Below are 14,056 nucleotides of genomic sequence, written 5' to 3'. Positions count from 1 at the left end.
ACGTGGCAGGGCTGTGCTCTGCTCATGGCCATACATCATCTCTGCTGTTCTTTCTTTGAACAATATTGTAAGAACCACAGTGTTAACTTGTCTTTGGTGCAAGGTGTTGGTGACCGCATGAGATTATGGGCTGAAGTAGAGTAGTGCAACATTGCAGGGAGTGTAGCATCACTGTTGTTTCTCAGCTGGCGACTTGACTCTACTGGTTCTAAATATTAGAGTCATTTCTTAATTTAGCATCCAAATCAAAGAAAATAAAAGCCTCCTTATCTGTTTCCTAGAGGGATGCTCAAGTTGACAAAGGAAATTCTTAGGGTAAGGATTATGAGTTTATTTTGAAGTTGTTCCCCAGATCCATTTCTGTATTTCCTCCATTTTTTTTTCTCAGCCACACACATACAGCAAGGAGAAATGAACTCTTAGGACTCTAAGTGACTAATTACCCCTGGGTGTGATTCTCTCAAGGCACAGTGGATTGATAGTTGCACTTGGGGTGGAGCTGCTTTCAGTTGGTTTTTATCCTAAGAAAAGCAGACCTCTCTCTTCCCTCTGAGGCTTTGCACAGAAGCATCCAGCAAACACAGCGTGCGTGTTGCAGGATGAAGGAGTCACTGCAGAGAGCAGCACTGGGGGCTGATTGGACTGCTGTGCTGAATGCAGCACTTGTTTGCTGCAGCCTTTGTGCCTTGTTCAGCTACAGCACTCTGCCAGCATGGGATGCTCAGCAAAGCCTGGGGCAGAGTCATCGCTGGGTGGCAGAGCCCAGCCACAGTGCAGGCAGTAACGGGGGGAAGAAAGAAGGCTCCTAAGCTTGAAATGCAATTGTAAAAGAGAACCACAGATCTGTTAAAGTGCAGAATTAAAACACAGTGGTGTACAGTCGGTTGGCTCTGAGCTGCCTCCTGCCTTCAGTAACCTGGGGCTGGGGGTCAGGAAGATCCTGCATGTGGATTGAGGCTTCCAAATGGGCAATGAAGGGAAGGTGTTCATTCTTCAGTTGTACCTGAGAGTTGTCAGAAAACCATTTGATGCAAATATATATTGGGAATCTTCAACTTTTCTTCCTTGTGCTTTCTCCTGAGCCCATCAGTCTTGTCTTGTCTTGCAGTAGTGGTAGGAAATATGCTCTTTTATTCTTTGACTGGAATGTGCAAAGGTGCTTTGATTGCTTCTTTTGCTACTATTCTGTTCACGTTCTTCTATAGAAAGTCAAGAGCCTCTCATCCATCTCTCATCTCTTCCTTTTCCAAGCTGTGGAGATGTACCTTGCTGAGTGCTTCCATGTGCTTATATAACAAAAAATATGATTGATAGAAACATGAGATGTATATATTCACAGTTCATGGCTTTGTGTCTTTGTGAAGACCCCATATGACATAGTCATAGCATATGAGGAAGAATGGGCATGGCATATCTGAGTTTTTGCCCTGGACACTCTTACTCTGGTTCCACAGTTTCTTACCACCTCTTTCTCAATGTGGAGATTTACTGCACCTCCTGCCTGATGTGACACTTGGGAAGGTCTGAGGGCTTTTTGTGGTCTATTTAAGTTGGAGCTAAATGGATATTTCCACTGAAAGTCAGCAGGAGAGAGGCACCTGGCATGGGCTCTTGGAAAACGTCCGCCTCAATGAGTGGTGTCCATGATGACTCTCCCCCTCCATTTCTCTTCCATAAAGCTGAAACAATGGAAAAAATAAGTTTTACTTTGTGCTGGTGACTATTTTCCTTAAAACCAGACTGAAAATTCATCTCTAGCTGTGTGAGGACAGGATTTCCCACACATGTGTTGGCCTACTCTCTGTGCTTCAATTAAAGAAGGTTGCTGCCTTCAACCCTGCGTGCAAGCAGAGTTTCTGTGCAAAAGGTGTGGGACACTCTAAAGGGGCTCAATATATCATTTGGATTTCTTTTTCTAAAAAAAAGCTCATACATCTTATTTTCTACCCCACCCCCTCCTGGGAAAAGCCTGCTTTTGCCTGGAGCTGCAAAATGAAGAGAGAATGGAAGCTGTGATGAATGGGCCCACACAGCCTCCAGCTGGTGGAACAGGTGAAGGGAATGCTGGAGCCAGCTGATGGGAAAGGCTTTCCTCTCCAACCAAGCTGCTGTACTGCTGCTCTGAGTGCTTTTGTCTGCTTTGTGGGGTTCTTAAATCTCTTCTTCAGTCAAAGAATGTTGGCAGAAGGGTGGTGGGTAAAAGGAAAACCAGGATATGTAGACAGCACTGGGTGAGAATGGGACACTCCTGGTAGAGGCAGTGCAACCCATTCCAGTGTCTTTGTCTGCAAGACTGAAGTGCATCCAGTCTGAGCCTGGTGTAGATGAGCTGTGCTTTGCTGGGAGCTGTGATGGAGTTGGATGCAGCCATAGTGCTTGCTTTGGGCTGTGTGATCAGAGGTTTGGGGGTCTTTAGAGCTGTTGTTACCATTCTTTGTTGAGAAATTGTTGTTTGGTGGTTTTTTGTTCATCTACAACAGGATTTCTGACTGCTTTAGTTTAGGCTTTTTATTAAGCTGCAAGAAGGAGGGCTGGTTTTTTTCTTGCTCACCAATTTATTAATTCTCACTTTGAAATAAACGTGAAAGACACAAAACTACTGTTTTGTCTGAAACACAATTAACGTGGTTGTGGTGCCCCAAGCAGCTGATTGACCAGCACAGAGGGAGCTGATACTTGTCTATTCAAAGCTTTGTGGCTCTTGATTAATATTAAACTTAGGGTGTTGTGTACTGGTAAATTGAGAGAAATGACCCCACACCATGGGGCTGAGCCTGCTATTATCATAAAATCATAGAATGGCCTGGGTTGAAAGGGACCACAATGATCATCTTGTTTCAACCCCCCTGCTATGTGCAGGGCTGCCAACCACCAGACCAGGCTGCCCAGAGCCACATCCAGCCTGGCCTTGAATGCCTGCAGGGACCAGCAAACGTTTGGTTTTGACACTTAGGTTCTGCCCTCAGTCCATGCTGCAAGTGTGAATGGACGCTCCGTGAGCTAGATCAGCAGTCAGTACACAGACACTGGTGATGCAACAGCCAAGTTTGATTGGGCTTTGCTTTATCTTCATGGGTCTGTTGAACTTTAATTTCTAGGTTAGATGCTGCAGCATCAACAGATATTTATCAGTCTGTAGTAACAGCCACGTATCCAGCACACAACATCCACCTGCTCGGCAGTTACCTGGAAGAAAACAGCTGTGTGTTGTCAAGTGTTGCACAGAAGAAAAAACTGCAGATGAGTATTGATGGTTTGTTAATTTAGGACCTGACAGGAAGAAGTGGCTGCTAGGGGTGTTTGGAAAGTTTGATAGGGAATTGATTATGGGATGCTTATGAAGGTTGTATTCAGCTTAGTGCAGGTGTTTGGGATGCAGGAGGGGGTGATGCCTTCATGTATGTTATCCCCTGCTCCCATTCTGCTTTCCCTCTTGAACAAGGGAGGGACCTTGGGAGCTCCTTTCCCAAGGAGGTGATTTGGTGAATGCCAAGCAATACAAAAGGGCACTGGATGTATCTTGGTTTAATCAGCTTTGCAGATGACATCTAGAGATGACTGAGAGTCTGATTTTAATTGTCTTAACTGTGAGATGCTCTTAGTGGGATTTGATGTAGTTAATCCTTAAACGTTCAGTGCACCCACTGCAGAATGAGATGTGAGCACATGCTGAAGGCATACAGGGGTTGGATACCCTCCTGTTCCCCATCAGCAGCTCCTTGCAGGACACTGTGGAAGGGAAATCAGCTTCCCACAGATGTCTAGCCTATGGGGGTTTGGCTATAATGAACCAAATCCTATTCAGCTTTGCTTTACTGAATCATCTGAGCACTGGAATGATGCAAGAGCAGGCAATGTGCATTATGTATCTGGAGAAAGCCCTGTGCTCAGTGTCTGTGCTGAAGCCAGAGCTGAATGAGGCTCTCCCAGTCCCTATGATTTAACCTTTCTTTCCCCTACTGGGAAGGATTCAGTGATCTTCATGGCCTTTTCCAATCTTAATAATGGTATGATTCAGTTGTTAGCAGTAGGGGCACTCCACGTGGCTGCTCAGGTTGTGTCCTGTGAGTCAGCATCCCAAATTGCACACATGCAGCATCTTCATTACATTCCTTGCTCTGGCTGCTCTTGATCCTCGGTCTGGATCCAGTCTGATTGTTAAGTAGTTATCGCTTGTGATGGAACAAGAGAGGCTATTTTCTGGTACCTTCTCTTCTGGAGTTCATTGGCAATGAGCTAATTCCATCACTTTTGAGTGAATGAGCCCATGGCCCTTCTCACACACCTGCTTGAGCAATGTGCTGCTTGGCTGCTCTTCTCCCACTTGCTGTAGGAGCAGCAGCAAAGCCCATTTGAATGGGTTTTGCATAGAAACAATGCCTAAGCAAAAATCCTGCACTTGAAGGCTGGGAAATCTCAAACTGAGTTCAAAACTCTGCTGGTTGATTGCTTGGCCGCTCTTTGCAGTGTTTGGTACTGAAGATAAATTTCTGCAGTTTTGAAGGTGTCCTGAGATCGCTCCTCTCTCTGTGCAGCCGCCAGAGCTGTGCCTGGGAAACCATTTATAAATGTCTCATTAAAGACCCCGTGTCTGCCTCTCTGCTTGTTTTTTGCCATTGGATCAGCTCACTGAGAGCAGCTGTCTGCACTTTTGCAGCAGCACCTCCGGAACTGAGCTACTGCCTTACAGATTCCCACAGCCGAGGAAATCACAGACAACTGCATGGACACATGTGCAGGGCATGCAGGCGTTGTGCTGAGCTCAGTCCTGAGCTTTTGTACACTCGTGTGAAAAGGAAAGTCTCTAGGAAGCCACGCTTGTGCTGGAAGCTGAACTTGCAGCGGTGCCACTGGGCAGAGAATTGTGCACACCAGTGATTTGGGTACAGCAGTCTCACTGTGCGTTGCTCGAGCTGTCCCCCATCAGGAAACCCCTGCAAATTCATCTCATGTAAGTGCATCCACCATGCTGTTCTCATGGGGTATTGTGGCTCCGTGCTTTCTAGCTGCTTTCTGACTCTCCCAGCGTGTAGTTCTTAAGGGTTTGCATCCCAGGGGTTTGGGTAGGGTGACTGCTTTGAGGGGTTTTGGGGATGGGGTGTTGAGTCTTTACAGCTAAGTGCTTTTTCTAAATGGCAAAGTGTATTTTCTGTTAGGATCAGCTGGAGTCGATAAAGCAAATAGTGCTTCCAAGTGGAGCAGTTCCAGTTAGTGATTTTTGTTATTTACTTAGGAAAGAATGAAGCCCGTGTGACTCAGTACACCGTGGGTTACTTCAGCCCTAGGTTGTCAGATGGGTCTGTGGTTTATTTCTGGAGGCTGGGGAGGAAGGCATGGGTGCTCTATTCCTTCTGAAAGAGTGGTTGGGCACTGGCAGAGGCTGCCTGGGGAGTGGGGCAGTCGCCGTCCCTGGAGGTGTTCAGGAGCCATGGAAATGTGGCACTGAGGGATGTGGTAGGTGATGGTTGGTCTGGATGATCTTAGAGGTCTTTTCCAGTGTTAATGACTCTGATTCTGTCAAACCTAAAACACCTTTAATATGATGGGATTTTTGTTTGCATTCTTTTCCAGGAAAGCAAGATGCTGTTGCAAAGGGATGTGATAGATGGACTCTGTTTTCAGGCTGGAAAATATCACATAGCAGATTGAAGTACAAATGTTGAAAGAATATACTTAAGGTTTTAAAAATAATAATTATGTAAAAAAAAAAAACACTCTAATCTGGATGAATAGATCCTTCCATATGCTGCAAGCTAATTACCACTCTGAAAGAAATTGTGTGCATGTTTTGCTAGTCATTTCCTTTGTGCCCTGTGCTGCCAAGAAGGGTCTGTTAAGTGTATTTTCTTGAATACCATTGTTTATACAAAAAAAAAAAAAGAAAAAAAATCCAGGCATATAACAAATACCTTTTCCCAGTTTAAGAACAGCCAGCCTGATGTTATCTGATCCAGTGTAGCTGTTATGAACTCAGAGTTCCAGCACTGCTGTCTCCAGTGGGCACTGAGAATGCTTGTCTCAGCCATGGCAGAGCAGCTTTCGTACCAGCCACCTCCTGAATGAGACCTTTATGTAATGCCTTTGTTCAGTACGTCTGTCTGAGGTTCAGTGCCCTCCCAGCTGCCTCCCAAAGACAAATATTGGCCTCAGTGGGCACCTCCTTGCATTCAGAGCAAATCCACTTTGCAGCAGCTCCCATTTGCTGTCGCTTGCTCATTCATAGTTCCCACTTGGTTTCGTATTGTCCTCCTCCTTTTCCTCCTCGCTGCAGACTTTTTTTCTAGGTATTATTGCCAGTGATGTTGAAGTTTGCATCAGATCTCGATATCTGCACAGTGGGGCTTATTCCAGGGAATGGCAGGGACGACAGATTTCCAGGGTGCCAGATGCAGAGTTCATCTCCATGCCAGCCCTTACATTCGTGTCCCGTGAGATAAGCCATTACAGACCCAACTTTTCAGCTTTGAACTTGGAAAGCTTTCAGTCGTTGTTTCCCAGTCAGCCATAAATCTCCAGAGCTGCTTCCTCCCACAATGTGCTGCCAGGCACTCGGCCGTTCCCTGCAAAGCATTGCAGTCACCCTCTTCCCTCTTTCTTTCTTCATTCTCCCACAGCTTGAAAAGGCCGTGATAAATCTTGCAGGAAACAGCTGCTTCGTCGATGTGCTCAATAATTGGAATTTGGGTAGAGCGGTGTGGGCTGGGTTTCGCTTGGCTGCCAACAATATCACTTCTGTGTCTTCCAAGCTGCTCTCATCCCTCTGTGGGAACCTGGAGAACCACTGTGAGCCAAAGGAAGCTGTGCAGCAGGTTGGACCCCTTGTTTCTTGCCTGGTAGAGCAGACAACAGTGTATTCAGCAGAGGCTGAGGCTTGTCTCTGAAATCTGGTGCTTCGGACTGCCCTTTGGTCCATGGAAGCTTTCAGCCATGCCCAAGCCATGGCTTGCAGTCTGCCACCAGCGAGGTGCTGCACTTCAGCAGTGATGATGGTCAGTCACCTCCACTGGTACGATTCTTTTTTGCAAGCAAAAAGGAAGGGCTAATAGTAGTGAAAATAACATTTTGTGACTGAGAATGTGTTCTATCAGAGTTATTGTGTTCTTTGTAAATGTTGTCATTTCCACGGAAAGAAATAAAAAAAAGCATTACTTTTGGAGCAACCTACATATAGGCAGCCCAAGACGATTCCTCATCACTCAGTGTGGCCCAGACAAGCCAAAAGGTTGGGCACCCACACTCTGAGCTGTGACCATTGGTTGGGGATTTGGTGTCACGTTGTGCACGGAGGTGCTCAGCAGCCACAGGGCAAGCTGCCCATCACCCTGTAGCCTATCTATAGCTCTCAGATATATGGGCTGATTTTTTGGGTGGTCCTGTGTGGAGCCAGGAGTTGGATTCAGCGATCCTTATGGGTCTCTTCCAACTTGGGGTGTTGTATGATTTATCAGGTTAAGCTGGTGTTGTGTTAGGAACAGATCTATTTGTTTGCCTTGTGGTGAAGAACAGTCGAACCCAAAAACAACAACAAGAAAAACCCTGGCAATTAAAATGTTGAAGGAAAGCCCTCTCTGGGGGCACTGTATAGCTCTGCTGTAAATACAGTGCATTTTCTCCTTTTTCCCCTTCCTGGCACAAGATGCTACGCTGGGATATCTTTCTTTTTTTTCCTTTTTTCCTCTTTTAAACCCTAATGTGCCTCCATTTTATCAATTAGCTGCCTGTCTCCCGATTCCCATGGCAACACAATGGGCTGTTGAGTTTCTGGTGCTGCTGTTGGCAGTCGGGTGCCTGGCATGCATGGCGGGAGCCGTGAGATGACAAAAGAGTTCTGCAGGGAGTAGGAAATACATAGCTAATGCTCACTGTGCGACGCTCCCCATGCTAAACTACTTCTCTTTTCCTCTCCCTCCTCCCCTTCCAAAATAAGTTTCCGTTCCCTTTGTTTCAGTTACACATCGATAAGGAATGAGTGTCAGAAGACGTGGATGTGTTGGAGGGTGTGCGGCTTTGTTGGGTATGGATGGCACTCATAGCACGAGGCTGCTTGTGTCATTGGGATCTCGCTGTGAAGGTTATCCCTGCTGATGCTGGAAAGAGGTGGAAAGCTGAAGCAGAAGGCAAGGAGTTTGTTTGAAGGGGGTTTCTTCCTCCTGTACCGTGCTCCAGGGATTTCAGACACATGGCTTTCATTGGCACGGTAATGAGAGCCATGTGAGCAGGCTGAAGCTTCAGATGCAAACCTTTAACCTCCCCTGTGCTGAGCTCAGAGGAGTTTGTCTGGCTTCTGTGCCTGAACCAGCACGGGGTGCCCGGTCAGCATCAGCCTTGACATGGGAGGAGCTTACAGAAAGGGCTGCAGCAGGGCTGCGTTAACCTTACAAAAGCAGAAGGGAAAATGGAGATTTAGAGTTGGATAAGATGTGCGTTTAGCGGATGCTGCGTCTGACTTTGATTTTTAAGTTGTTGTTCAGCCCTGAAAGCTGTGACCTACAGGAAGACCATTTAAATTGGAAAGAATGAGCTTGACTAATGAGCACAATAGGGTTGTAAAGCTGGAAAGCCGGAGCAGAGGAGATCCCACACACTGTGCCTTGTCTCAGAGCCTGCTAGGAGCAGAGCCAGGCAGGAGCTCCTGTCTGTCCTGAGGTTCGTGTTGGATGGAGCAGCAGAGAGGGAGGCAGTGATCTTTGGGTGTGAAGGAGGAGGAATTTCTTCTTTACCATCATAAGGTAACTGCTGGTGGGAGGGTTGGAGGAGAAAGTACTCAAAATCTGTGGGTTTTTTTGGTTGTTGTTGGGTTTTTTCCTTGTTTCTCTAGTGTAACTCTGTTCTCTGCTTTGTACCCGAGATCTATACTGCTGCTTTGCTGTTAGCAACTTTTCATGGAGCTTTCCTGCTTTGGTGAGCCCAGCCAGGACAAGCAGACATCCAGGTGATGTAGGCATGGTGAAGCTGTTTGGGTGCCTGTAGGCTGGGGAGAGCTCAGGAATTCTGAACACCTGGGTGGCATCTCACTCAGCTCCTTTAGGGGAGGAGGTAACCCCTGGTGTCAGCTCTTAGAGGGCAGTGCCATTAGCCAGTTCTGCTGTCAGCTAGCTTCTGCTGTGGGCTATTCTAAAGTGCTCTTGGGATCAAGGACAGATCAGTCATCGCTGCCTTTTGCCTTTGTTTGGAGCTTGGCCTAGCTCTTGCTGAAGGGGGGCTGTAAGGATGAAGGGGACAGGCTCTTCAGCTGTGATAGGACAAAGGGAAACGGCTTCAAACCAAAAGAGGGGAGATTTAGATGAAATATAAGGAAGAGGTTTTCTACAAAGTGGTGGTGAGGCACGGGAACAGGCTGCCTGGAGAGGTGATGGATACCCCATCCCTGGAGATACCTAAGCTGGAGGGGCTGTGAGCACTGATGGAGCTGTGGGTGTCCCCGTGCCTTGCAGGGAGTGGGACCAGATGCTCTTTAAAATCCCTTCCAACTCCTAAGGATTCCATGATTTTTAGCCAGTTCTGGGTGTTGTGTGATCATCTAATTAACGGCTCTGCCAGACCTGAAGGCAGGAAGAATGGGTTTAGTTTGACCACTGTTATTTTCCCTGGAAACAGAGCGCACAAAACCTTTTAATTGTGCTGTAGGAAAGTTGGTGGCTTGGTAATTTCTGTATATGGGTAATGATAGCAATGCGTTGGAATACCAAGTTCCTACACTATGGCTGTAATGAAAGTAAACCTTCTGGCAGTTCTTCTCTTACATGCTGTCTCTTGGAATAGCCTTATGCTAAATGATCATAATGCCTCTGAGTGCATGCTCTCCTCAGAAACCTGTAATTAGACTCTTTCCCCAAGATGCTGTAATTGCTGCAGTTTGGCAGGCAACTAAAATGAACAAAATCTATGAAGTCCCACTAAAATGTCGGCTTTATTTCTTTCACTGGAATTCTGTGTGGCACCAGGAGTCCAATAGAAACTCCCATGTCGCTTTTTTTTCTGTCCTAGATGATTTTTGGAGGTGTTTGCTCTGGTGGGTGCTTCTGGATGTGGGTGTAAGTTGTGCTGTAGTGTTTGTTCAGCCCTGGGGCAGCTTTCTTTGTTTCTGTACTTCTGAAGGGTTGTGGTGATAAAATGCTGCAGCCATATCTGGCTATTAAACTGTGGAAGACTTTTATACCAACTCTGAAGTGCTGATGCTCTGTTCTTTCCCCTGGAATCAGACCTCCAGCACAGCTCAAATTACTTTGGGTTGAGAGCTTTGTGTTCTCTGGGCTGTACAGGAGCTGAGCTTGGATCTGTCAGACCCTTTACTTCAAGAAGAGCTGTGGAAGTGGTGATGGCTGAGCTGTAGTGATGGCTGAGCTGTGGTGATGGCTGTGGCTGGATGAATTTCACAGTTCAGATAAGTTTGAATCATCCCTGCCACTGTTAAACTTTCTTTGCCTGCCCTAAGAGCTGTTGCCCACCCCCCTCTTTTGACTTGGGGAAGCTTTAATGAAGTCCATATGCTCTTTATTTTAGTTCCCCTGGGGCCTAGGCTGAAAGCATGATGTTTGTAGTAGATTTTGTCACTGGGGTCAGCAAGCATAGGGTCACTGCTAACTTGTTTGCTGGAGTTGTTGCTGACCCTTCAGGTGCAGCCATGTACTTAAGGGATGTGGTTTAGTGGGCACAGTGGTGATGGGCTGATGGTTGGACTAGATGATCTGGGTGGTCTTTTCCAACCTTAATGATTCTGTGATATTACTGAAAGTTTGGCCAATCCCAGATAAGCTGGCCATGACCTCTGGGGACAGTGAATTTGTAGCATCATCTGCAGTTGTTCTTCTCCCAGCAAAGCATAGCTGTAGTTCTGGCTTCAGCTTGAGCAGCTGATGTAGAAATAAGAACATTCCCTATTGCGGGTCTGAGTTCTGTACACTGAATGTCAGCCCTGGAAGAGCTGTGCTAGTTGGGGTTTGTAGATGCTTCCTGTTTACAGATGCTCTGTTTATATTGAACATACCCCAGGTGTCTGCTCACTCCTGGTTTCTGCTCTGCAAAGGGCACGGCAGCAGCTGGGAAAAGCAAATAATTTGCAAAGGCAGCTGTTGGATCCCAAGAGGCTATTAATGTCCTCCAGTGGGACACTCAGTGCTTGGGTTAACTGTATGCAGACCTGTGGTTCTATGGAGTTGCCTAAAACATCATTGCCCACTCTTCTTGGTGACTGGCATTGTTCTTGGTTCCCCTTTTTAAGCACCTCCCAACAGTCCTGCTCTGTTGAGCTTATTCACACTGCCATGCGAAATATCCTTCAATGCTGTAATGGAACTGGGAATAAATGTATGTTATAATGGGGGATGGTGACATGGAGTTTGTCCTTTATTTTATGTGAGATCCGCAGAAACTGGGCAGCACGTAGAGATTTCTGTTCAAACTGCCTCTCTGCCAAGGAAGATTTGTAGTTAATGGGATTGCTGAGTTTCTAACCTTTGCCTGATGTAAATATGCAACCTGAGCCGTGCTCCCAGATGTTTCCTTTTTGTAAATGCTCTTTGCTGGTGTTTCAGCTGTCTCTCTTCAACACCCTGAAAGGAGGCTGTGGTGAGATGGGGGGTTGCATTTCCCCATCTTTTCCCAGGTAACAGCAATTGGATGAGAGATGGTGGCCATCAGTCGCTCCAGGGGAGAGGATATTGGGGAAAAAATTCTCAGAAAAAGTGTTGATGCATTGACACAGAAAGGTGGGAGAGTCAGCATCTCTGGAGGTGGAAGCTGAGTGGTGCAGCCTGGAGCGGTCACAGGCATGGATTGATGGTCGGACTGAATGATCTTAGTGGTCTTTCCATCGTTAGTGATGTAGGATTCCTCCTCATACCACCTCTTTTCCCCTTGGTTTGCAGGCTCACCTCTTCACAAGCAAAGTGCCACCTCCACCTCCAGCGCCGAGAAGTCGGGATCGAAGGCTGCCGAGGTGGGCGATGACTTCCTGGGAGACTTTGTGGTAGGCGAACGGGTCTGGGTGAACGGAGTGAAGCCAGGAGTCATCCAGTACCTTGGGGAGACACAATTTGCTCCGGGCCAGTGGGCGGGAGTCGTGCTGGATGATCCCGTGGGTAAGAACGATGGCTCTGTCGGAGGCGTGCGCTACTTCGAGTGCCAACCGCTGCAGGGGATTTTCACACGACCTTCCAAGCTGACGCGGCAGCCCGTGGCCGAGGGCTCAGGAAGCGACGTCCCCTCCGTGGATTCGCTTACGGCTCAGAACTTGTCCCTGCATTCGGGGACGGCCACGCCGCCGCTCTCCACTCGCGTCATCCCATTGAGGGAGAGCGTCCTCAACAGCGCCATGAAGACGGGCAACGAGTCGGGATCCAACCTGTCGGACAGCGGGTCTGTGAAGAAAGGGGAGAAGGACCTGCGGCTTGGGGACCGTGTGCTGGTGAGTTGGTGGTGGGGTGGGTAGCCTTCAAAAGGTGAGGGGTAGGAATTCGTTCCGTCCCCGGCTGCTTCTGGTTAGGTTTGGGGTGAGGGAAGGATGGTGGGTTGGTGGTGAGATGCGGGGCAGAATGTGGACTTGGGAAGGGGGGTGCCTCAGCCAAGCAGGCTTTGAACTCCTGCACTAATCGTTATTTGGGATGCTGTGTCTTGTGGATATCTCCTTTTTATTGGTGCAAGACAACTTACTCCAGAGTACTGCTTGCTCAGGGCTTTCCCAGTACAGTAGAGTGCCATCAGAGGGAGAGTAACTCAAACACAAGAGGGAACTAGAAGAAAAATATTATTTTCTATCCCAGCAATGCTCTCCATGATGGTGTGTATCACAGCTTTTGAGGGGTTTGCAGTAGCGTGCCTTGTTGTATGTGTTCAAAAGGGGAGTAATGAGTATGCATGGTGCTCCAGTTTTTAAGGTATTGGATGTGATGTTAAATCCTTTCCCATACGGAAAGAAACTTGCAATTATTTTTATTGAAGGGTGGGACGTTGCACTGAAGGTTGGGTTATCTGTGACTGATATCTGTTGTTTTAGGGTAACTGGTGGTATACTTGTGCTAAAATGGCTTACTGCGAGTTTGTCCCAGCAAAGGAGTCGTTTCTTCAGTGGAGATTGAGAAGGAAAAGAATATCACAGTTTTGTTTAGTGGGGATGATGAATGCTGTGATATCAAACGTTGTGAAGAAGCCAGCATTCGAGCACACATCTCTTCTGATTTTATCCATGGAACTGCAGGATGAAGATGACTTTAGCCAATGGGGATAGCAGGTGCCAGGGGCAGGTCTTTGTGCATTCTGGACAGCCTGGCTCCCAGCTGTGTAGTTTGTTTGGGGCATGTGGTTCTAATACCAATAGCTACAGCTGGGAGATCTCCCCTCTGGTTACAAGACAAGGGTTTGGCTCCATGGATGGATGCATCACCCCTGCTGCTGGCCCCACTGCTTCCAGGGGCAGCAGCAGAGATGCTCTGTTCACACACACTGATGGGTTCAACATTCATAAGCTCATGGGAAAAACCAGCCTTGGGAATCTGTCCTCCTCTGGCTGGTTTGTCTGCTCCCCTCTTGTCCTTTACCTCTTGGAGGGACAGTGCTCAGGTGAGGACTGCCCCCTTTTAGCAGCAGCAAAATATGCAGACAAGAACCTTCAACATGCTCGTGTCATAGAGACTGTTGGTGGTTTTCTCCCTGGCCTTCTGTTTTTTTTGTTTCTTTGTTTAGACTGTATTTTCGTCGTTGTTCTGTTTGTTTATAAATGAATGGAAGCCCCTCCCTCCCAGCCTGCTGCCTTATCCACCCCAGATGTTGTAAGGGAGAATTTGTGCTGTTTTTTGTTACTGTAGTGAATAACTTCAAAAGAACAAATCTGAAATGAGCAGAAGCTCTCAGCTTAGAGAAATATCAGGAGCTGTTTGCATGCAGTAGCAGAGATCTGGGGAAAGAACAGATAGAATCATAGAACCATTGAGGTTGGAGAAGACCACTAAGATCACCAAGTCCAGCCATCAGCTGGATTTGAGCCATTTTTGCATTTCTATGTCTTTGTTCTTAGAGACTTTCCAACTGAAGCAGTTGCTAAAAGTAATCTAATGGAGTT

At 47.2% G+C, this 14,056-nt stretch overlaps 1 protein-coding gene across 3 annotated transcripts in view; it reads left to right on the top strand.

Moving 5' to 3' along the window:
• Window positions 1-14,056, top strand: part of CLIP2 (CAP-Gly domain containing linker protein 2) — a 60,535-nt gene that overhangs the window by 12,757 nt on the left and 33,722 nt on the right. For all 3 annotated transcript variants that reach the window (XM_090122775.1, XM_031591898.2, XM_031591896.2), the window contains exon 3: window positions 11,868-12,406. In XM_090122775.1, the coding sequence (XP_089978901.1) occupies window positions 11,868-12,406 (539 nt within the window). The remainder of the gene's footprint in view (window positions 1-11,867; window positions 12,407-14,056) is intronic.

Source organism: Phasianus colchicus, chromosome 21 (assembly GCF_987193195.1).
Source record: "Phasianus colchicus chromosome 21, bPhaCol1.hap1.1, whole genome shotgun sequence".
Lineage (NCBI taxonomy): Eukaryota > Metazoa > Chordata > Aves > Galliformes > Phasianidae > Phasianus > Phasianus colchicus.
Note: the sequence above shows the minus strand (reverse complement) of the source record. Positions and strands in the feature narration are given on the sequence as shown.